Genomic DNA, 22,990 nt, shown 5'->3' on the forward strand with positions numbered 1-22,990 from the left:
ATTTACATTGTATTTTGGGACAACAAAATAAAATATTATAAAATAATTATAAAGTCATTGTTTCATTTAATGAATCATATAGGAAGATGCAGTGGCCTTTGGGTATCATTTTTTTAATGTAGTTTTTAGTTGTAGATGGACACAATACCTTTATTTTATTTTTTTATGTGGTACCAGGGATCGAACATGTGCTAGGCAATTGCTTTACCACTGAGCCACAATCCCAGCCAGGGTGTCATTTTTTTATACAGCCTTTCTTTTAATTTTTTTTTCACTGGTGCATTATAATTATACGTAACAGTGGAATTCACTGTAAAACCAGTCCTTCTGTGTTACAGAAATATTTAGAATACTCTTGGAGGGTTTTTTTTTTTTTTAATATCACAAATTGTCTCTCTGATTTTAACTACTAATCCAAATAATTCTCCAAGAATATTTTCTGAATCTCTAATACAGGAAATGAAATTTATTAATGCCTAGAACTTGCTGAGAAACGATGCAGGCTCACTTGTCTGGTACTGAAAAGAGAATCGTATATCTTGGGCCCTTGCATGTATTGATTCACTCAGTCAGAGTCAGCTAGCATTTACTGTATGCCAAGTTCTAAATTGGGAAATTGACTAATGAGTAACAAAAGTGTAGTCTGTTGGGGGAGGTAAGAATACAAATAAATAATTTTAAAATGTGGAATAAATACTGGTTTTTAAAGTCATTGGAGGCACTGAATTGATCATTGAAATTTTATTATAGTTAATTGTAGCTTTTTAAAATTGCTTTTAGTAAACTGAGATGAAAGTTCACTTATTTATATCTCTAATGTGAATGGAAAACTTTTCAGATTCTTTTTTGTTATTTTTATAAAGAGATAACTGCCACTAAAAATTGAAAAATGATTTGCAATCGTAATTTCCATCTACATTTCAATGGTTATAAGGTAGAAATGTTTAGTAGGTAAATTTGAAAGAGAGTATATTTGGTAATATTAAGATTGTATTACCATCCCCCAAATAATGAAGAAAATATTGACAGAAAGAAAATAAAGAATAATTGATAGCAAAAATGTTCTTCTGGACATTGGATTCACAGGTTTTTCCTTTATAGTTTCCTTTCTTTCTCTTTTTGGTGCTAAGCATGCCCTGTCTTTGAGCTTCATCCCAGCCCCCAAAGCTACTTTCTTCCTTGAAAAAAAATTTTTTTTAAAAAAATATGCAGGCTCAAATGCCTTGGCAATCCTGGTCAGTAACTTGAATCTCAGTTGCATTTAGCGTACTTCCTCTGGCTGGGAAGAGGGTTTTCTGGAAGAGATTAACCTGAAACTGACAGTACAAATTATACAGTTGGAATCAGGTTTTTTTATTTTTTAATTTTTTTTTTTTAAGATACTTTGCTTTCCTTTCTGCTGTCCCATGAGAAGGCTCTCAGATGCCTTTTTTTTTTTTTTTTTTAAAGTGGTACTAGAGATTTAACCCAGGGCACTCCACCTCTGAGCTACATTCCCAGCCCTATTTTTATTTTATTTTATTTTGAGACAGGAACTCAGTAATACACCTCCTACATCCTGATATAAGGACAGTTCACCAATCCCAGTTTGAGGTTGCTTCTCCTTCACAATTCAGAAACCCAGTGTGAAAGGATTCAACTTTCAAGAAAAAATTTTAACCAATAAATAAATATAAATAAAATTTTTCATAATATTGTGAAATAATTAATTTTCAGTGATTAAAAACATTTGGGTTGGGCTGGGGTTATGGCTCAGTGGTAGAGCACTTACCTAGCATGCGTTCGATTCTCAGCACCACATATAAACAAATAAATAAATAAAGGTCCATCAATAACTAATAAAAATTTTTTAAAATTTGTGTTTACTTGACATAATCAGTGCTAAAAACAGTGATTTTTTAATAAGTATTTTAGTGATTTATCATTTATTCACAAATGTTATTAAAATTTAAGGATTGCATACCCCAAATTCAGTTTAATTCAGTAACCATGATTGATTATCTGTTTTGAATGAGGTACCTTGATGAATGGTGTGGACACAGTAGAGTTCATGTAGTCTGAATTTTATTTTATAAATAAGGAAACTGAGGCCCCATTTCTTATACTAGGTTGTACTCTCTAAATGTTAGATGAACTGATGGTTTCTCCTCTAGGCTAAAAGGAATTTCAAAATAGTGGGGACTAGACTTAGAAAGGTATTGGTGCTACATTGTAGTAGATACACACACACACACACACACACATCCCGCCCCTCCCCAGTACTAGGGATTGAACAAAGGACCTCATGCAAGCTAGGCATGTGCTCTACCACTGAGTGGTAATCCCCAGCCTACCACACCCAGATTACAGTGGAGCTAAACATTTCACATCATCTAGTGATGTAGCTGTCATAATATAGGACAGCACATTAGTCACGTGTTGGTGATGATGCTGATATAAACAAACCCATATCCCAGTACTATAAAAATATAGCATATACAATTATGTACATCACATAATACTTGGTGATAATAAATAACTATGTTACTGGTTTATGTATTTACTATATGTATATATCTATACCTTTTGTCATTTTGTGTGTGTGTGTGTGTGTGTGGCATTGAGGATTGAACCCAGGGCCTTGTGCATACAAGGCAAGCACTCTACCAACTGAGCTATATCTCCAGCCCCAATATTTTTTAATTTTATTTTTTACAATATTGAATCCAGCAGTTTACCAATGAGCTACATTGCTGAGGGCCGTAGCCAAGTCAAAATGACGCATGGCATTTTTGCCAGAACGGAGTGGTTGAGAGGTGACACTAGCAAGCCATTGAGATGATAATGGTTATGTTAAGCTGTGTATTCAATTGTAATATTAGACCCCTGCTGTCCGCCTTGGCCTGCTACTTTGGAGTTCCCAGTTGAGTTCGGTTGAGCTCTCGTGGGGATTCCTGAAGAGTTCGCCTTGGTTGGTGGTTCCTGGAGGAGCCGCGTGCATGGCGTTCAGGGGAGTTCCCGCGGAGCGTGTGTGGAGTGTGCTGGTGGAGTTCAGAAATAAAGTTTGTTCCTGCTTGAGTGGCTCATGATTTGTGCCCAGCCAGACTGCGGCATTACATTCCTGGCCCTTTTCATTTTGAGATAGGGTCTTAATAAATTGCCCATGCTGGCCCCAAACTTGTGATCCTCCTGCCTCAACTTCACCAGTATCTGGGATTATAGCATGCACCACCACACTTCACTATATCTTTTATAATTACTTTAGAGTGTAATACTTCTGCTTCCCCCCCCCCCAAAAAAAAAGAAGAAGAAGAAGGTTTACTGTATAGCAATATCCTGTGTTACACCAATAGAAGCCTCATACATCTCATGTTTACCACATCTCTTCACTGCATCAAAAGGCCACATCAAATGAAGAATTGTTGTGATGATCTAGGCAGGAAGAATAATTGTTATCTGTAAAGTTTCTGCTGTGTGCCATACTATATTGTAAGCATTTTACATATATTCTAATTTAATCCTCCAATAACCTATAAGGTAGGTAATGCTTTTTAGGTCCAGTTTGCAGATGAGAAAACTAAAACACAGATGATTCAATAACTTGCCCAAGGTTCACAGTTACTAAAGGTTTATGGTCAAGATTCTAACCTAAGAGGCCTGGCTTTAAGCCTAAAGTCAGTAGCTACACTATGCTTTCATTATCCTCATACCCCATTCCATTATCCCTATAATAACATTTTGAAGTGTAGGTACTACTTTACTTATTTCAGATGAGGAAATAAGAGCTTAAGAAATGGATGTCTGTAAAGCAAATTAGGAAAACAATTCTATTTGCAATACTATCTAGAATATTTAAATACTTAGGAATAAATCTAACCAAGAAGGTGAAAGATGTATATGCTGAAAACTATAAAGCATTGCCAAAATAAATTAGACATTAAATAAATGGGAAGATAACTATGTTCTTGGTTAAGTAAACTTAACATTGTTAACATGTCCATACTATGCAAAGTGACCTACAGATTTACTGTAGTTCCTTCCAAATTCCAAGAGCCTTTTTCAAAGAAATGAAAGAGTACATCTTCAGATTCAAGAGACAAAATAGTCTTGAAAAGAAAAAAAGGGGTTGTTTCTACCTTTTGGCTTATGTGAATGATGCTGCTATGAATATCAAACAAATATCTGTTTATATATCTGTTTGACACACAGATATCAAGAGATATTGCTTTCAGTTCTTTGGGATATACACAGCACCTAGGAATGGAATTGTTGGATTATATTGTAGCTCTGGTTCAGCACTTTGAAAACCTGCCAAACTGTTTTGCTGAATTCATCCTGACTTTAAAATTTATTACAGAGCTATTGTAATTAAAGTGGTATGGTATCAGTACAAGGACAAAAATATAGACCAGAGGAATAGAGTGGAGAGAAATGAAATAAAAGCTTACCTATGTGGTTAAATGATTGTTAACAAGAGTACCAAACCCTTCACTTGGAAAAGAACAATCTTTTCAATAATTTGTGCTGAGAAAACTGGATCTCCATATGCAAAAGAATGAAATTGGACTTGCATTCTTGCATGATAAAAATGAACTAGAAATGGATCAAAGATATAAACGTAAGAGCTAAAACCAATACAACTCTTAAAAGACTTAGGGAAGATCTTCATAACATTGTGCTTGACAGTGAATTCATGAATATGACAAAAGAAGTGACAACAGAAGCAGAGGCAACAAAAGAAAAAATAGATACACTGGACTTCATCAAAATTTAAAATTTTGTACATCAAAGGACACTATTGAGAAAGTGAAAAAACAACCTATCCAATGGGAGAAAATATTTGCAATCATATATATATGATTAAAGATTGATATACAGAATGTATATGAAGAACTCCTACAGTTTAATTACACAAAAAGAACCCAATTAAAAAATGGGCAAAATATTTGAATAGATATTTCTCTAAAGAAGATATAAGAATGGCTAGTAAGCATGAAAGGATGCTTACTATCGTTAGTAATTAGGGAAATACATATCAAAACCATAAGGAGATATTACTTATGCCTAGTAGGATGGCTATAATACTAATTTAACTTTTAATTATTTTTGGTACTGGGGATTGAACCCAGGGGCACTTAACTACTGAGCCACACCACAGTCCTTTTTTATATTTTATTTAGAGACAGGGTCTCACTAAGTTGCTGAAGCTGGCTTTGAACTTGCAATCTTCCTGCCTCAGCCTCCAGAGCTGCTGGTATTATAGGTTTGTGCCACTGCCCCCAGCTACATTAGTTATTTTTAATAGGATGATAATAAGTATTGGCAAGCATGTGGAAGCATTGGAACTCTCCTGCATTGCTGATGGCAATGTCAAATGGTGCATGCACCATGAAGAACACTTTGGTAGGTCCTCAGTATTTGAACATAGCATAATAACCCAGCAGTTTCATTCCTAGTCACTGTATATATTCAAAAGAATTGAAAGTGAGGACTCTGATATTTGCATACTTATGTTCATAGCATCATTATTCACAGAAGCCAAAGGCGTGAACATCCCAAGTGTTCATGATCAGATGAATGGAGAAACAAAATATTATATATAAATACAATGGGATATTATTCAAAAATAGGTTTTTTTTCCCTTTTGGAGTGTGGATTGAACTCAGAGGCACTCTACCAGTGAGCTACATCTCCAGCCCTTTTTTTGTTTATTTGAGATGGGGTCTTACTCAGTTGCTCAGGTCAGCCTTGAACTTGTGATCCTTCTGTCTCAAGACTCCTGAGTATCTGGGATTACAGGTGTGCATCACCACATAGCATAGGCATGTAATTTTGATGTATTCCACAACATTGATGGACCTAGAAAACGTACTACATAAAATAAAGCAGACACAGGACAAATATTGTATGATTCCACTTAATATGAGGTATCCAAAGTAGTCAGGTTCACAGAAACAGAGTATAATGGTGGGTTACCAGGGTTGTGGGGAGGGGAATGTGAACAATTATTCAGTAGGTACAGAGCTTATGCTAGAGATGATGAAAAAGTTTGGGTATAGATAGTGGTGATGGGCATAACACTATTGTGATTATGTTTAATGCTCCTGAATTGTACATTTGCAAATAGATTTTAACCAGAATATCATTTTAAGATATTTTGCTATATAATTATACCATAATGGGCTGGGGTTGTGGCTCAGCGGTGGAGTGCTTACCTAGCACATGTAAGGCGCTGGGTTTGAGCCTTAACACCACATAAAAATAAATAAAGGTATTGTGTCCAACTACAAGTAAAAAAAAAATTTAAAAAAATAATTATACCATAATAAAGTTGTCTTAGCTGGGCATGGTGGCACACATCTGTAATCCCAGTAGCTCAGGAGGCAGATGCAGGAGGTTTAAAAGCAGCCTCAGTGACTTATTGAGGCTCTAAGCAACTTTGTGAGACCCTGTCTCAAAATAAAAATAAAAAAAGATCTGGGGATGTGGCGCAGTGGGTTATCAGGATTGAACCTCTAGGTTCAATCCTGATAAATAAATAAAATAAAGGTATGTGGTACCAGAAAAAAAAAAAAGGCAGGGGGAAGGTTAAGGAACTTTCCCAAAATTACTGTTGTAAGTGAAAGAAGCTAAGTTTCAAACTCGGGCTGGCTGATGCCTCTTGGAGGTAGAGTGGAGAATCAATTCTACCTCTGCTGGGCATTTTGGAGGATCTTCCCCAAAGCAGGAATACTAAAAATGGGAAATTTTGTTTTTTATTTAAAGCAGCTTGTTATATCTGTCAGTGGCCCTAAAGTTTTTTAAATCTAAATGTATCAACTGTTCTTAGTGGTTCAGAGTTGGCTACTCCTAAACTCTGCCACTCTTTAAAAACAAGTGTTTTTTCTTTTTCTTTTTTTTTTTTTTTTTTTTTTGTACAGTATGAAAGGATAAATTTTTAAATGATAAAATCATTGCTAGCATACAAATAAAAAAAAATGTCAAAGATTTTAATGATTCATTAGTTAGTAAAAGAACCAATAAGATGTTACATCCACTTCAGTGGAGAATCCAAAAACACCAGACACATTTGTAGGCAATCAGGAATGCTGAGATTAATTTAAGAGATGCAAAACCTGCTTATTGGGAAGGGAGGAATCAGTTGCACCTCTAGAAGACAAAATTCATTTCATGTCTATGAGCAAGAAACATTTGCATTGCTAAATAGTTTTATACAACTTACAGACAACAGACCCAGACAACCCAGAAGGGTACACTAGACTCAACACCCAGTAGTCTATTTTTGTTCATTTTGAAAGTCTTTTATAGTTTTCCCTGACAACAGTCCTAGAAGGGAGTCTGTCTGTTCATACCAGTTCATACCAGTTATGTTATTTATATGAATTATTTAGAGTAAGGAAAAAATACCTACCTACCTCTCTCTTTCTCTTTTGTTCTCCCTCCCTCCTTCCCTTCCTCCCTCTTTCTCTCTCAACAGAGTTCTATGTTGCCCAGATGACTTGAACTCAGTGGGCTCAAATAACGCTCCGCCCTTGGCCTCCGCAGTAGCTGGGACTATGGGAATGCCCCACTGAACCTGGTTCAAATAATCTAATCTCCAAATTTACCACCAGTTTCCTTTGTCTTGTCAAGGAACTCCTGAGCCATAGGTGGCCTTTCTGGACTGGACTTTAGGGATAAAAAGTGTCTGTAGCTGAGAATCAGGAGTCTCAATAATATCTATGGTTGCTATCTACTACAGGCAATTTATTTAATCTCCCTGGGTCTTTTTCCTTTGTTATAAAATAGAGGATTGGACCAGATCTTTGAGTTTCTTCGCATCTTTTAAATTTTTATGTCTCATGGTTCTATCCTGTGCTTCCTGAATTTCCTAAGCTCCAGAATATAACCTAGGCATTCTCAAGGAACTGTCTTCCTAGGGACATTATATTAGTATGACAGAAACAGTAATAATCATTTCTGTGGAGAAGGAGTCCCCTCTGGACCTTGTTTTATTGCTGACTTAACAAATTCTGTACACCCCTTCCTTCCATCCTCCACCCCTAGTTCACAAACATTAAAAACCTGCTTTTTTGTAAAAGTGAACACACAAATGTGGAAGAAGGAATTCCTGTTATACTTCTGTACCACAGAATTTATCTTTTGAACTCATGGAACTGGGCTTGAAAGGGTAAGCAGAATAGAAGGAATAAGAAGTGATAACTAAGATTCCCTGTCTTGAATAAAGATTATTGATATCCCAGGGATATCTGTAGTTAGATTGAGTTTTCTTCACATTCTGGGGAATTGTTGGTATTAGGCCTCCCTGTTACTTTTCACTGGTTGGATCATCTGCAAGAGACACCATTTTGCTGCAGGATTTATTTAAAAAGACAAGGAAGGAGTTAAAAAAAAAAAAAAAAAGCTACTGGAGTTTCCTGAGGTTTTACATCCCAATATTCTTTCTCTTTACTCCTCTTGGATTATCTCCTTTTTTCCCTCCTTCCCACAGTGGTTCTGAAGCAAATTAGCAAGGCCCTAAGCAACTCAGCGAGACCCTTCCTCTATTAAATAAAGTGTAAAAAAGGGCTGGAATGTTAAGTACCCCTGGGTTTAATCCTGCTTTCATAGAAAACATGTTCTTGTGGCAAAGGAAAAAACCTGGGTGGAGAAGAACATTTGAGTTTCCCCAGTGACAGCTGCTTAGGAAAAACCTAATCCTTCCTTCTGAGGAGTTTGTAGCTATAGAATTTCCCTTCACAATAGCTGTGGTGACATCAGCTCCAGAGTATGGCTCAGCTGGACTGGGAACACACCCACAGGTCTCTGCAGACGTCACCACAGTTCATGCAGCCCCAGCTACCATTTGCTTATCTGCTGCCTCAAGTGGTCAAACTCCTCCTTTTTGCTCTGACCATCTTGGCTGTGTGCTGAATTAAACTCAAAAAGACTGGTAATATCTGTGAAAGAAGAGCATGAAGATATCCTTGAGGAGAGTAAATTAGCTAAAAATACTTTAGCTCCTTCCCACTTTCTCACCAATTTTATTTAAAATAAAAGTAGTTGAGGGCTGCGGATGTAGCTCAGTTGGTAGAGTGCTTGCCTCAAATGCACAAGGCCCTGGGTTCAATCCCCAGCACCACAAAAAAAGTAGTTTAAGTAGGGTGGGGTTGAGCTAGCTTGTTGTACTCATTTTACTCTTCCATGACCTTTCTTTTCAACCTCTATTTAATAGCATTTTATTAAAGAGCACTTTATTATTCTTAAGAATATGCTTCTAAGTTATTTGTAAAGTGAATTTTAATAGGTAGCATTTATAGTAAATATAATAGTAATACATAGGATAGCATAGGGCTAAGTCTTGAGTTTTTTAAAAGCATATTTTGAATTTATATATTCCCAATAGTTGTTTGATTGTGGTCAGAACCCTATCTATTCCTGTGTTGAAATTGGTTGTAGAGAGCACTTTGTTTTCTTTAAATGAAAGGTTTATAGAGTAAGAATATGTGGGTCTTGCCAGGCGAAGTGGTGCACACCTGTAATCCCAGAAGCTCAGGAAGCTGAAGCAGTAGGATTGTGAGTTCAAAGCCAGCCTCAGCAAATTAGCAAGGGCCTAAGCAACTGAGACCTGCCTCTATTAAATAAAATGTAAAAAAGGGCTGGGAATGTTAAGTGCCCCTGGGTTTAATTCTAGGAAGGAAGGGAGGGAGGGAGGGAAGGAAGGAATGGAGGGAGGGAAGGAAGGAAGGAAGGAGTCTTAGAAATCTATAATAATTATTATTCTAAAAGGGAGCTAATAGTGTAACTCAGTACCTCTCATTATTATCTTCTCCCCAAAACTCTCTGAGGATACTGTAATTATTCTGATTTTGCCAATTAGAAAACAGATGCAAAGAGGTAAAGTGACTTTGCGCAAGGCCAATTAGGAAGCCAGAGCCAGGTTTGAAAACTACTGTTTCATGTTAACCTCATAACACATGGAGTAACTTTTGTTAACATTTTGGACCATATCACTTGGTATATTGTATAAAAATCAGGCAGTGTGAAATTGTATGCCATCTCCTTTCTCTAGGTTAACGTTTCAAAAAAATATTTTTACATTACTTAAAAACACTTGGAAACCAGTGTTAGTGGCTGTGTAGTATTTTTATCAGATGGATGTGCATGTTCCATGATCACCTAACCATGCTTCCAACATTCATTATTTATAGTGAGTCTGATTCTTGCTACTATGTAGAATGCTACTGTAACTTTATACATAAACTGTTATCTGTACTTTTTTATATGTTCTTAAGACTAGATTGCTACACAAAAAAAAAAATAGAGGCTGAGATTTTGAACATTTGAAATGCTCAATATATTGCCAAATAACTTTCCTGAGAAATTAAATCATAAGCAACACTGAAAATATTTCTTCTCTTTAATGTTGACCTTTGTTATTTCTTAAACTTCTTTACTAGCTGTTTTATTTTAATAACCAGAAAAATGACATCTGGCTTTTATAACTTCTTTGCTTCTTAGAGAAACAATCATTTTAATATGCATATTAACCATTTTTAAACCATTGTTTAGTCCAACAGAAGGGTACATAAAGAAGAAACTACATAATTCCAGTAGAAAGGATTTGGGGGTGGGGGCTTCCATATTATGCCAGCACGTTGAAATTTTTGTTTCTGTTGTTTTTACCTTCCCTGAAAAAGTTTATCCTGCTTGAGTGTAACAGTCTTGGATAAGGCCTGTCTCGTCTTGGTGCTGATATCTTCTGACAGGGAGAACATGGATCTAGAACAGAGTGCTTGAAAACCTGTGCATGAGACTGGGAAGGTTTAATTGTATCTGGGCCTCATTCCCCAAATGGCATGTATAGGATGGTATTTTATTTGTTCTTTACTTTAATGAGGAATCAAGCATATATTCTGTGAAAATTCAGCATTTCCTTGCTCTCTTGTTGTATTACACAAGGTACAGTGGATTTTTTTAATTTTATTTATTTATTTGATATTGGGAATTGAACCCAGGGGCACTTTACCACTAAGCCACCTCCCCAGCCCTTTTTTTTTATTTTGAGACAGGGTCTTACTAAGTTGGTTAAGGGCCTCACTAAGTTGCTAAGGCTGGTCTTGAACTTGGGATCCTCCTGCCTCAGCCTCCCGAGTCACTGGGATTCCAGGTGTGTACCATTGCACCTGGCAGTGCGATCCTGTCACCCAGTTAGTTGGCACCATCTTCTTGACTGGCGCTTTAGTTCTCTAGGCTTATGTTCTTATATAGAAAATGACAATTTAAAGTGCAGATTAGTTCTGAGTTTGTTGAATATTTTACAGTACAGCTGCTGTGCCTGAATTATAATCCTTTGTATTATAAGGTCTAGTCTAGTTTTATTAGAAATAGCTGTCCCCACCCCCACCTGCTCAGTACTCAGTACTCAAATTCAGGCTGAATTCAGTCCCACACTTTGAAAAGAATTGATGTCCTAAGGCATTGGTTACATAATTGTGGATAGGCTTTCACCCATCCAGCCTTGCTTCCTCCTGTAATAGTGAAATACAGGCTGGCAACAGTAATTTGATCTCAGAAAAGCTCACAAAGCACCGCACACTGGAGAAACTTGCAGCCTCCCTGTACTGGCTGAAATTTCAAAGTACCACTTCCTTGCGTCTTTGGAGTATAGTAACCTGAGACAAGTAGTGCTTTTCTTTCTGTGCATTAATTTTAATTAAGCAAAGACACCTGCTTTCTCTTCAGCTTTGAAATCTACATGTAGTTAAACTGATCACTGGAGTTTTTTTCCTAACCTGGGTCATTGGAATTGCTCAGAATAAATGTGTTGCAAGCAGAACAATAGGCAGAAAATCTACCATTTCACAAGCTACTAAGAAATCCAATAATTACTAGATTTTGTGAAACAAATGAGTGACATAAAAGAAGTTAGAAAGATCAGGAAGATTTCCTAGAATATGATTGGGCCAAACCTTGCAGGTGTGATTCTGAGAGTACATGTAATTCAAGACTCAGCACCTCTGATACAATAGGTGTATTGCACTTTACAGTCCACAAAGGATTTTCTTAACTTTCAGAACAGTCCCACCGAGACAGGTAGTGAGAGGTTTAACACTTTGCATAGCATCATTTGTTCTGTCAGATAGCCATAAAGTAGTGAGAATATGAATTGTTGTTTTCTTTCTGTATCACTTCTGATTCCATCTTAAAGAAGAGCCCAGCAAAGCCCAGGAGAATAGTCAGTAAATCAGCAGATGTCGCCTCAGGTATTTATGATTATTCCAAGATTTCTCCAGTTAGCATTAGAGTCTAAAATTAAGGCTTGCCACAGTTAACTATATTCAGTAATCACTTTGGAAAGAAAGAAATTAGTGGAAAAAAAGTTATTATAACTTCATGAGATATCAGAAAGGAGAAGAAAAAAGGAATGAAGAATCATAGCAGAACTAAAACAGAGACATATAATGTCAGGTAACAATGTAATTATTATATATTGCTTGTTAATACATAATAGTGATCACTTTTAGAAGGGAGTGTATGTAAAGAGGTAACAAAAGTGGTAGAGTGCTTGCCTAGCAAGTGTGAGGCACTGGGTTCAATTCTCAGCACCACATAATGAAGGTCCATTGACAACTAAAAATATATATTTAAAATACTTTGTATAAAATTCTTTTTTTTATGAGGTATTATAAGAATAATTATGGCAATTCTAAAAGAAAAAGAAACACAAGATTAGCGTGAGCTACAATAGTGCCCAACATTTTGTACATATTTTGAACCTCTATTCCTCTTTTTTAGGTTTCTGACCACAGTTTATAATATTCTTTTTTCTCAAACTGGAATTACAAAGACTGATAGAGGAGGCCTGTTAAATCCTTTGTGAAGTGTGACTATTAAGTGTATCTAGTCCCAAACCAAGTCAATACTTTAATAAGATATCAGCCACAAAGGTGGCACAAAAGAAGTAGCCCATTATTACAGGGATTTCAAACCAGGCTTCATATTCTTTCACCATTATATTTATTTATTGGCAAATGATAACCTTATTAGAGTTGAGCTATTTGTTTACAAAAGGTTCATTACTTATATGAGTTCTATCATTTCCAAGTTCATGTTGCCCATTAGAAAATGGGACACCTGATCAAACTCCTCTGGAGAGGGAATTGAAAGTTGGTCATAAAGTTGAGTTGTGTTGATCTAATAGAGAATTGTACAAAGTAATCTATTGCATTTGACTCTTCAGTATCAGGTCTGTAAAGGCCATTAGTTAAATATTGCCAGACATTGTTCTTGATGTAAGAATGGAATGGTTAAGAAGACAAAAGAGGTTGCTGCCCTCCTCAACCTTACACTGTAATAACCTCGACAGACAATAAACAAGCCAAAATAAACAAAGAAGGCAATTGCCTATACCAGGGGATCTTGAAGAACTAATTCTTCCACCTGCTTTATACAAAGTGAATTTTATACTTTAATAAATGCATAAAAAGGACTGAACTGTTGAAATCCACTGTGCTTCTGTTAGATATTTACTAATAAATCTTGAAACCAGCAAATCTCTTAGAACTTATAAATAAAAATTTCTCTTTTAGGTTGCAGAGAACACATCTTAGAAGATACAAAACCAGAATCTATAAGTGACACTACTGACTTGGCCCTACCACCTGAAATGCCAATTTTGATTGATTTCCATGCTCTGAAAGACATCCTTGGGCCCCCGATGTATGAAATGGAGGTGACCATTTTCATTTCTTAGTTGGTACTCACCAGTTTACTGTGGTTGTTGTTAATAGGTCAAGGAGAAAATAAATTGGGTGTTTCTAGAGGCAGAGTTTTGTCTTAGAATCATAACATGTTTTCTGTTTGGTATCAGGTTTCAGTACTTGATGTGAATGTGTGACCCTGGCCAGATTTTAGAAACCCACCCTCATATTTCTGTTACCCAGCTCCATTATATGAATAGTGTCCTAAATTTCTTTGACTTTCCTCCCTACAAGAATTATATTCCCACTGTATGCACGTTACATAAGGATTTCTTGTGCTATGAAGGGATTGGGAGAAGAGATAGGAAATCAATCTCATGCAAAATATCTGAAAACAAAGTACAGCTTTAGGTTCAAGCTGCTGCCTGTGCAAACCAGATGGAACCAATTGTTTCATTGTTAATAATTTCGTAGGTTAGGCTCACCTGCAGTCCCAGCAACTCAGGAGACTGTGGAAGGAAGATCATAAGTTTGAGGCCCTCCTTAGGTTAAACCTGAGCACAAGTGTGGCACTATTTCCATCTTTCTCCCCTAACTTTACCTGATGGAAGAAGGCCTGCTCTTCAGAACTTAATTGAAGCAGTTGATGAAAAGAGGTTTTAGAAAATGACCATTGATAAGTTTGATCATGGAATATTTTTGGAAAACAAGTTGAATAGTACTGCCATCGGGCTCAGAAGATTGTTGGAATGTTTTTGTTGCAATTGTTCATTCTCTCATTTATCATATAGGACACAGTAACAGATTTATTTTATTGTTTGTTAACATTTTTTATTTTGCAAATAAAAATTCTGTCATCAGTAAAAAATAAAGTATAAATTTTTTAAAAAGAGAGAAAATGACCATTGAGGGCATTATTAAGTACTTTATAGGGCACTTAGATGAGCTTTTGTAAGTCAATAACTAGAAAAAGTTTGTATTATACCATTGAATTCAGCTTTATTATTCCTTCTTTTGTCAGTTTAAGAGGAAGATTTCCAGAAAATGAATCTTATATATGCATAAGAAAAATCTCTTTATCTAATGTTTGAAATCATTCCAGTGGCTCTAGTTTTCCCTAAGTTCTTAAAACCAAGGAGAGGAGAAATTGTCTCAAACCCATCTTGTTTAGCTATTTAAACACTAATGAACTGGTCATTAGAGCTAATGAGCCTTTCTACAAAACTCTGTTACAAAAATAGAACTCGTTTACTCTTGACAGTAAATCCAGACTTGAACTATAGAATCAGAGGCATTATTTGGGTGCTTTGAATCCTTAAGATGTCATGGATTTGAATTTTGAAAGAAAAAAAACCTTCCTTCTTGGCCTGAGAGAATCAGTGATTTTGAGTGATGACCAAATGGGTTCTGATTCCTACAGGTCTGGTTGACTTTTTTTCCTCTAGGCTTTCCAGAAAAAGTATATCCCAGCAGTTCTTTAAGAATTTAGAGCTATAAATAAAAACAAAAAAAAAAATTGATACATGTTTGTGTTGCATAAACCCTTTTCTCCAGCCATTTCTGCTGATGTTAGTTTTGGAAGCATTGCTGACATTCCCAGAGTTTTGGCAAAGAAAGAGCCAAGAGAACAGAAATGAGATATTTTATAAATATTGCTTAGTAACTCTCTTTGATGTCATTGGAAAAAAAATGACTTTATTTTCCTTGTAGCATCTGAGCTATTACACATGAATTCTTCTAACCAATGTGAATCAAAAGGAAGACTCTTAATAGTCATTTTGCCTTTTATAAATCGAATTTTAGAACCAAACATCTGGTGACTGAGAGTTTGGAACATATTGTTCATTTTTTTTGCCCTGTAATCTGGGGTTTCTGTCTCTACCTACAGTTATCTGATGACAATTAGCCCCAAGTTATTTAACCATACTCTGCCTCAGCTTTTGTTTGTTTGCACTACTGGGAATTGAACCCAGGGCCTTGTGCATGCCAGGCAAGCACTCTACCACTGAGCTATACCCCCAGTCCCTGCTTTAGTTTTTAAATCTGTAAAATTAAGATTTATGGAACATTTCTTTATTATCCATGAGGGCCACCATTGAGACTAGAAATCTTCCCTTTTATACACAGAAAAATAATCTCAAAGACATTAAGTGAATTACATAAGTTTACAGAAGGCATGATCAGTAGAATCAGCATTCAAAATCAGATGTGACTCCAAGTTCAGTATTTTTCCTACTCTTCTTTGATACCCTGTCAGACAAAGGTAATTCCTGTCCTTGCCTGCTAAAAGACAGTGGCAATTATGTATGGCAGTTTAAAAAAAAAAAAAAAAAAGGCATCTGCTCTACATCAGTTTTTTTATTTGCAGTATATTCGTAGCACACAGTTTTGGAAGGGGAGAGGCTGGGCTCCACCTCTTGGCCATTCCTATTGGTGTATCTGTTGTGTATCAGGCCTGGTGAAAGGCCCTCTACAAAGGATCTTCATTTATGGTGTCTTTCCAATAATAAATAAAGCAACAAGGCTTAGAGCATTTAAATAACTCGCCAGAAGACACAATTTATACCAGAATTGAGAGGCTTCCAGGCCTGCCTAGCTCCAAAGTTTGGCTGTTGGTTATATTAGAGAAACAGCACAGACACACAGAACAGGTCCTCTGCTCTTTGCAAAGAATTCCCAATGGCCAGGCTTGTCTCTCCTTCTTCGTGCTTTTCTAGATAAAAAATCTGAAGAGAGAGATTATAATACTGGAATATTGGAATACATGTTAAAATATTTCTAAGATGTCGTAAGGTATCTTTCTAGTTTGAATGCCTGTGTTCTCCATGAAGGCAAAAGTTTAAGGTCTGTTGTTTCTTCTAGAAAGAGTTTCATTCATTCTTTAAATACATATTAAGAACCTAATTTGTACGGTGGTGAATAGGCAGGATATGTTCTCTACCTTTCTATAAGTTTAGGAAGAAAATAAATAAATAATTACAAATTGAGATTGATGCCATAAAGAAAACAAACAGGGTATACTGAGATAGGGAGTAACTGAACTAGACATCTCCAAGATACATCTTTAAAGGTAGACTTGACAATGGTAAAGGTAGACTTGCTGAAGGAATGTATGAGGAATGAAGGAAAGTTTTCAAAAAGAACTTACATGGGTCTGGCTAGAAGGATGGGGTATTTGTGATAGTGCCATTTTCCTGGATGGCGAAGATGGGGGGAAGTGGTGTGGGTTGCAAAGCAAACAGCTCCGTTGAACATGTTAAATCTGAAATATCTATGAAGTATCTGTGGGCATTTAAACATGCAGATCTACTATTTGGAGGAAGATATAAATTATAGAGTTGTCCAAAAAATTGAGGATATTTAAAGCCCCAGAAATATTGAAATTAACTAAGGAAAAAGTGTACATAGAATAGAGCAAGTAGCCTAGGAACATGCCCTGCTGAACATCATTATTTAGGAATTATTTAGAAGAGCCATCACAAAAGACATAAAAAGAGAGGACAGAACTTGCAATCACAAAAGAGGATAATAGGATGTTGTGCTGCCATGAAAACAAAAGAGAATATTTCAAGAAGGGAAGTCAAATGATGTTTACTTGTTTTTTGAGAGATCAAAGAAGCCAGGTGGTGCATGCCTGTAATCCCAGCAGCCGAGGCAGGAGGATTGCAAGTTCAAAGCCAGCCTCAGCAACTTAGTGAGGCCCCAAGCAACTCAGTGAGACTCTGTCTCTAAAATAAAAAAAGGGCTGGGGATGTTGCTCAGTGGTTAAGCACCCTGGATTCAATCCCTGGTTCCAAAACAAACCCAGAAAAGGTGGTCAGAAAAATGTATATTGAAGTTGACAGTATGGAGGTTGGAGGTTCTTTGAAAGAGTGATTTCACAATGAATGATGGGGGTGATAGATTTTTAGAGTGTGCTGTAGAAAGAATGGGAGGGAAGGAAATAGAATTAGTAGGTAGGCAGATTTTGAGAAATTCAGCTGTGAATGATTGCAGTGAAATTAGGTGGCTAAAAGGGAATTGGGAGCTCAAAGGGGGGACGTTTAGCATGTCTGCTGATAAGAATAATCCAACAGACAGGGCTGATGCTTTGATGATGTGAGACATGGGACCCAAAGCACAAGTGGAAGATGTGACTTGCCATAGGAGAAGGGATACCCTTTGCAGGGAATTATAAATAAAGGGGCAAGTTATATACAAGGAAAAGACTGTAGTGACAGAGGGGAAAAGTCTGCTGGCTGCACAAGGACAGCAGTGAAGCTTGGACAGCTGGTGTGCAGGCAGAAAGTGGCCGAGGCCATGGGGAGAGTATAGGCCAGCCAAAAGGATGAGAGTGTGATGGGCAGGCAGGAGGGGGACTTAAAATGCAGGTTCAGAGGTAGTATGTTTTCTGTTAGTGACAAGGACCTAGAAAAGAATTGAGGGTTCAGGTGATGTTAAAAAAGAACTGAGAAGCCAGATATTGTGTGTTTACCAAAATACCAGGATGACAGCAGGAGTTAGGATGGTAAGGAAAGGAAGAGTGTCTTTGAGTGTGGAAGGTAGTGAGGAGAGAATGAAGAGGGAAAGCCAGCTGATGTAAGCAGGTTTTAATAGGAAGGAGGAAGAATATGGTCTGAAAGAGGTAAGGGGCTGCTTACTTAATGATAAAGCCAGCCTCCTTAAATCTGATGTCTCTGATACGTGGGGTCATTATACGTATATTATTAGAGAGCTAGTAGAATTTGGTGAGTTAAGAGCTATAAAACACCCACTATAGTACCAAGTAAAAAAATGAACCAACTAGTTCCGACAACTACCATGCTCCCTAAAAAATAAAAATTAAAAAAACTTTTTATACTTCTAATTTTGTGTCCACATTTAATAACCTTTAATAATCCATTATTGTTTTTACTTTCATTGAAGTTGTGACTATAAAAATATATTAGTACCAAAAATGTTACTGACCTAGCAAATTGGCAGTGAAGAAAGGTGAGAAGGCACACTTTATTAATGAGTTATATCCCTTTAGAATTCTCTAAATGAGTTGAAAAATAGGTTCTAGGAACTTAGTCTAGATTTCAAATTTAGGAGCTGTATCATAGGTCACCTTTTCAAATACCATAACATTTCCTATAGAAAGAAGATCAGTTAAACCCACTTTTGAAAATAACCATAAAGGAAAAGTCTCCCTGTGCTGCAGCAGAAAGAACAGGGAAGAGAAGGCATGGGCACAAGTGTCCTGAAGCAGCCTAGACTAGGTCCACGCCACCCCAGCTCTCCCAGTGCAGGCCTAGCTCAAAGCACACCCCCAGTCAATCCTAGGAGGGGCCTTCTGGTTTAGGGCCATGTGCCTATTCCCTCACTGTGCCCTTGTACTTTCTCAAGTGGGAGACAAGAGCCCGTGTTTCTGCCTCATGGAGATTACATGAAAAGAGTAGATCACCAAAGAATATCGGCTGCTTTTAGGAAGGGGCATCCCCAAAGTGATGAAGGACCGTGAGTACAACTGGTTAGGGGCAGGATTCATGTCATTTGATTGTCCCTGACTCCTTTTATATTTTTAGAGAGTCCCCCCACCTTGTATGAAACTTCATACAAGGTGGTGTATGAAGTGTCTGCTGCTGACCGTGGTGTATGAAAAACCCTTATCTAAAGATTATTACCCTTAACAGGCAATAAAAGGAAGAGGATAGACATGCAGATTTTAAAACCATCCTGAATAGGGCGAATCCAAAGGTGAGTTCAAGGAATTCCATCATCATGCTCATCTTTTAAGCAAACAAAATCAACTTCTAGAAATGGGCAAAGAAATAAATGGGCACTAACTAAATGCCCCCAAAGAATCATGAGAGTAAATGACTTCTCCATCCTACTCCAGCTAAACATGCTGCAGTTGCCTTATTAAAGACTGCACTGTGGGGTTGGGGTTGTGGCTCAGTGGCGGAGCACCTGCCTCACACGTGTGAGGCACTGGGTTCGATCCTCAGCACCACATAAAAATAAAAAAAATAAAAAGACTGCACTGATGCTACAGACCCAGTCTGGCCCAGCACCCCATAAAGCAGCAACTGTGCCAAGAAAAGGCCCTAAAGTATCTTTTGGGGGGATGGGGTTCTAGGGATTGAACCCAGGTATAATCTATACTGAGGTACATCCTCAGCCCCTTTTATTTTTTTTATTTTGAGATGGGGTCTTGCTAAGTCGTCCATGCTGGCTTTGCATTTGCAGTCCTCCTGACCCAGCCTCCTAAGATTACAGGCACGTGCAACTGGACTAGTGAAAGGATCTTAAAGCAGCTGTTAGCAATGTAAGAGTCAGGGCAGACCGGGGCTATACAATTCAGCTTTAAGAAATGACTGTGGCAGGACTAGGGTGTAGCTCAGTGGTAGAGTGCTTGCCTAGCATACATGAGACCCTGGGTTCAGTTCCTTGTACTGGAAAAATAAAATCCTTAATGCTACGAAAACAAATCCACAACTAGAAAAATCAATATTCATAAATCCAAGGCTTGTGGTCTCAGTACGAAGACTCCGAAGAGATAATCAGGTAGATAGCTACTATTGCTACAGCCCTGGAAGGAACATAAAAAATGTTGTTTCAATCAAATATCACTATTTTTAGCCAATCAAAAGGAAAGGGAAGTATAAAATTGATACACAAATTCTCCTTAAACACTGATGTCATTCTAAGAATGCAACCTTATAAGACCCATCCTATTATTAATTAGGTTTTCTTTAAATATCTTAAATGCCTCCTTGGTCTGTGTATTTACTTATTGCTAGTAGTAGAATATTGAGAAACAGAAATACTGAGGTACTAAGGTTCCATGGTATCTACGGAAAAAACATCCTAAACTTCAAGCCCCAGTCTGTCTTGGTTAATATAACTGATGACTCCACAAACCAGTAATGGGAATACAAGCTGACAGGAAAGGACTGGTAGATGAACACTGTTTTATAATGACTGTGTTGAGCCACCTTGTAGGGAATGCTAGAGAGCACAACTCATTTCCTGTAGAGGGGTAAAATGGCCTGCACTCACAAGAATATGTGTCTGTACGCCATCATTTCTGAAGGAGAAACATGTGGAATCTGGCACTGGTTTCATTGTGAGAGCACCTGCCCTCAAAAATATGACTTCAAGTCTAAGAATTAAATGTTCTTTCCTCTTTAAGAACTCCTGTTGGCCTTGATCACAGAGTTTCCAGGTTTGGTAGAACCCGTTGATATTAAATTCCACAGATTTGTCATTAGTCTCATCTATCAGAACACTCACTACCAAGTCACAATAGTGATTGTGAGCCTGCATGCTTTTGGTTTAGCCATAGGCACTTATCTACACCACCGTCTTCCAGTTAAAAGCCTCTCAATCACTTCTGCCCAAAGAACCAAGACGCTCCAGCAGATGATGAGTGTTGGAAAACAGGCTTGGTTTCTTTCTTTTTTTTTTTTTTTCAAGCTTAAAACTACTTTTTTTGGGGGGAGGGGTGCCAGTGTTAAAAATGTAGCTTTTAATAAAAACTGTGACCCAAATGCCATTAACTTCAGAAAAAATTTGGTGGAGAGAAGAAAGTTATTTCATTTAGGAAAAATAACCATTATCTTTTTTCCTAATCTTCAACACACACAATTTAAACATATACAGTTGCTTTAACACTTTACATAATTCCTATGTACTGGAGCAATAACAAGATCTAAATACAATTATATTCTTAAACACTGGGTCAAGGCTTTACATAAAAATACCATCCTACTTCCCCCCACCCCCCCCACCCCCCCCCCCCCCCCCCGCCCCGGCTTGGTTTCTTGAAGCAACATTATGATCAAGGAGAATCACATCACTGCTTCTTTGGGGATCCTTTCAGTATTGTTTGACAAATAAGTTGAGGATAAAGCTCTAAGAAAATGATTTTCTTGTTCATCAAATGACTTTTTGTGATATATTAAACATGATTTAGTATATTGAGAATTTTTCTTCAGGACTGTTTAACCCCACCCTAGAAAGGAGCCAAATTAGATGTCATTCAGGTGTAGAAAATTTATTTTATATTAAGGGGGATAAAAAAAAAAAAAAAAACTTAGTGACCACTTTAAATAGTACTGATTTTTTGCATGAAAAATCAGTTGCACATGCCTTTTCTCTCTCCTCTCCCCACCACATAAATCTAGAACATTGCAAGTGCCAAAGTCAGAGGGAACTGAGATCTGTAGTCTAGCACCAGTTCAGCTGATGCTTTAACCTATCCTGTGAAGTTTAATGCAAATTAATTTTTTTAAAAAACCAAGAACTGAACCCAGGGGGTGCCTACCCACTGAGCCACATCCCCAGTCCTCCACCCTTTTTGTTTTTAAATTTTGAAACAGGTTCTTGATCAGTTGCTCAGGCTAGCCTTGAACTTGAATTCTCTGCCTCAGCCTCCCAGCCACTGGGATTATAGGCATGCACCACTGTACCCAGCTAGAGTAAACTTTAAAAAGAAGACTTTCACTGTCCAAGCCCATTGGAAAAGGAATAAGCAGCAGCAATCCATCCTCTAACTAGAAACCCACACTGCAGACATTACTGTTCCTTGGTGAGAAAGTTACTTGTCAGTAGAAAAATCTCCTATTGAATAGTGCTTGGTGGACATACTGTGCTCGGTTCCTCTCCCATGAATTACTTCCATAGGATAAGAAATTCACAGGTTCAAGAGATACGGTATAAGTTAATATTGCTGTCTTTTAGCTGTTGCTCTGTGTTTCCTTAACTTCAGTGTGTTAACCTATATAGCCTATCACGTGGGTGAGCAGCACGTTCATTTTAAAATGGCAGCCAGGCAGCACAGTGAACTCCAGTCAGTAAACGAACTCAAGATATCACTAATGGGTATTTTACAGTGTCTCTGCACAATAACAGAGAAAGTAAAGGTAAGTGTTAGAGAAATAAAATGTAGGGGTAATATAGACCTTCACACTTGACCCCTGGAGCCAATACTTCCTAAATATGTGTTAATAAGAGGGTTTCTATTTCCATGGATTCATCATTACCTACAGTGAAGTTAGGTTCTGGAGTGAGAGTGTGTGTGTGTACATGTATATATGTACAGCCTAATAAAGAAATTTCAATAGAGAAGACTGCTGGGCTTCTTGAAAATTAGAATACATATAATTAGATCTGATTCTTAAAAAGCAAAGTTATTCACACATATTTTAAGGTCAAATTACTTCTGATAAATGCCAAAGAGGAAGTTTAGGTATTTCTTCTGGCAGAAAGCCAGAAAGCAAGTGGTAAGTATGACTCAGAATCATGCTGGGTAATAAGTATATTGAGATATATAACTTAAGTCTTCTATGGTAAAAGCAGACCCC

General features: G+C 37.2%; 1 protein-coding gene and 1 non-coding gene across 2 annotated transcripts in view; both read left to right on the forward strand.

The window, feature by feature from the left end:
- Lonp2 (lon peptidase 2, peroxisomal) overlaps positions 1-22,990 on the forward strand; it is a 94,973-nt gene that overhangs the window by 67,160 nt on the left and 4,823 nt on the right. The window contains exon 12 of the mRNA XM_027938989.2: positions 13,551-13,693. Within this exon, the coding sequence (XP_027794790.2) occupies positions 13,551-13,693 (143 nt within the window). The remainder of the gene's footprint in view (positions 1-13,550; positions 13,694-22,990) is intronic.
- On the forward strand, positions 9,030-9,103 carry Trnal-caa (transfer RNA leucine (anticodon CAA)). Its single transcript has one exon. It is a non-coding gene; the product is annotated as a tRNA-Leu (tRNA).

Source organism: Marmota flaviventris, chromosome 18, assembly GCF_047511675.1.
Source record: "Marmota flaviventris isolate mMarFla1 chromosome 18, mMarFla1.hap1, whole genome shotgun sequence".
Taxonomy (NCBI): Eukaryota; Metazoa; Chordata; class Mammalia; order Rodentia; family Sciuridae; genus Marmota; species Marmota flaviventris.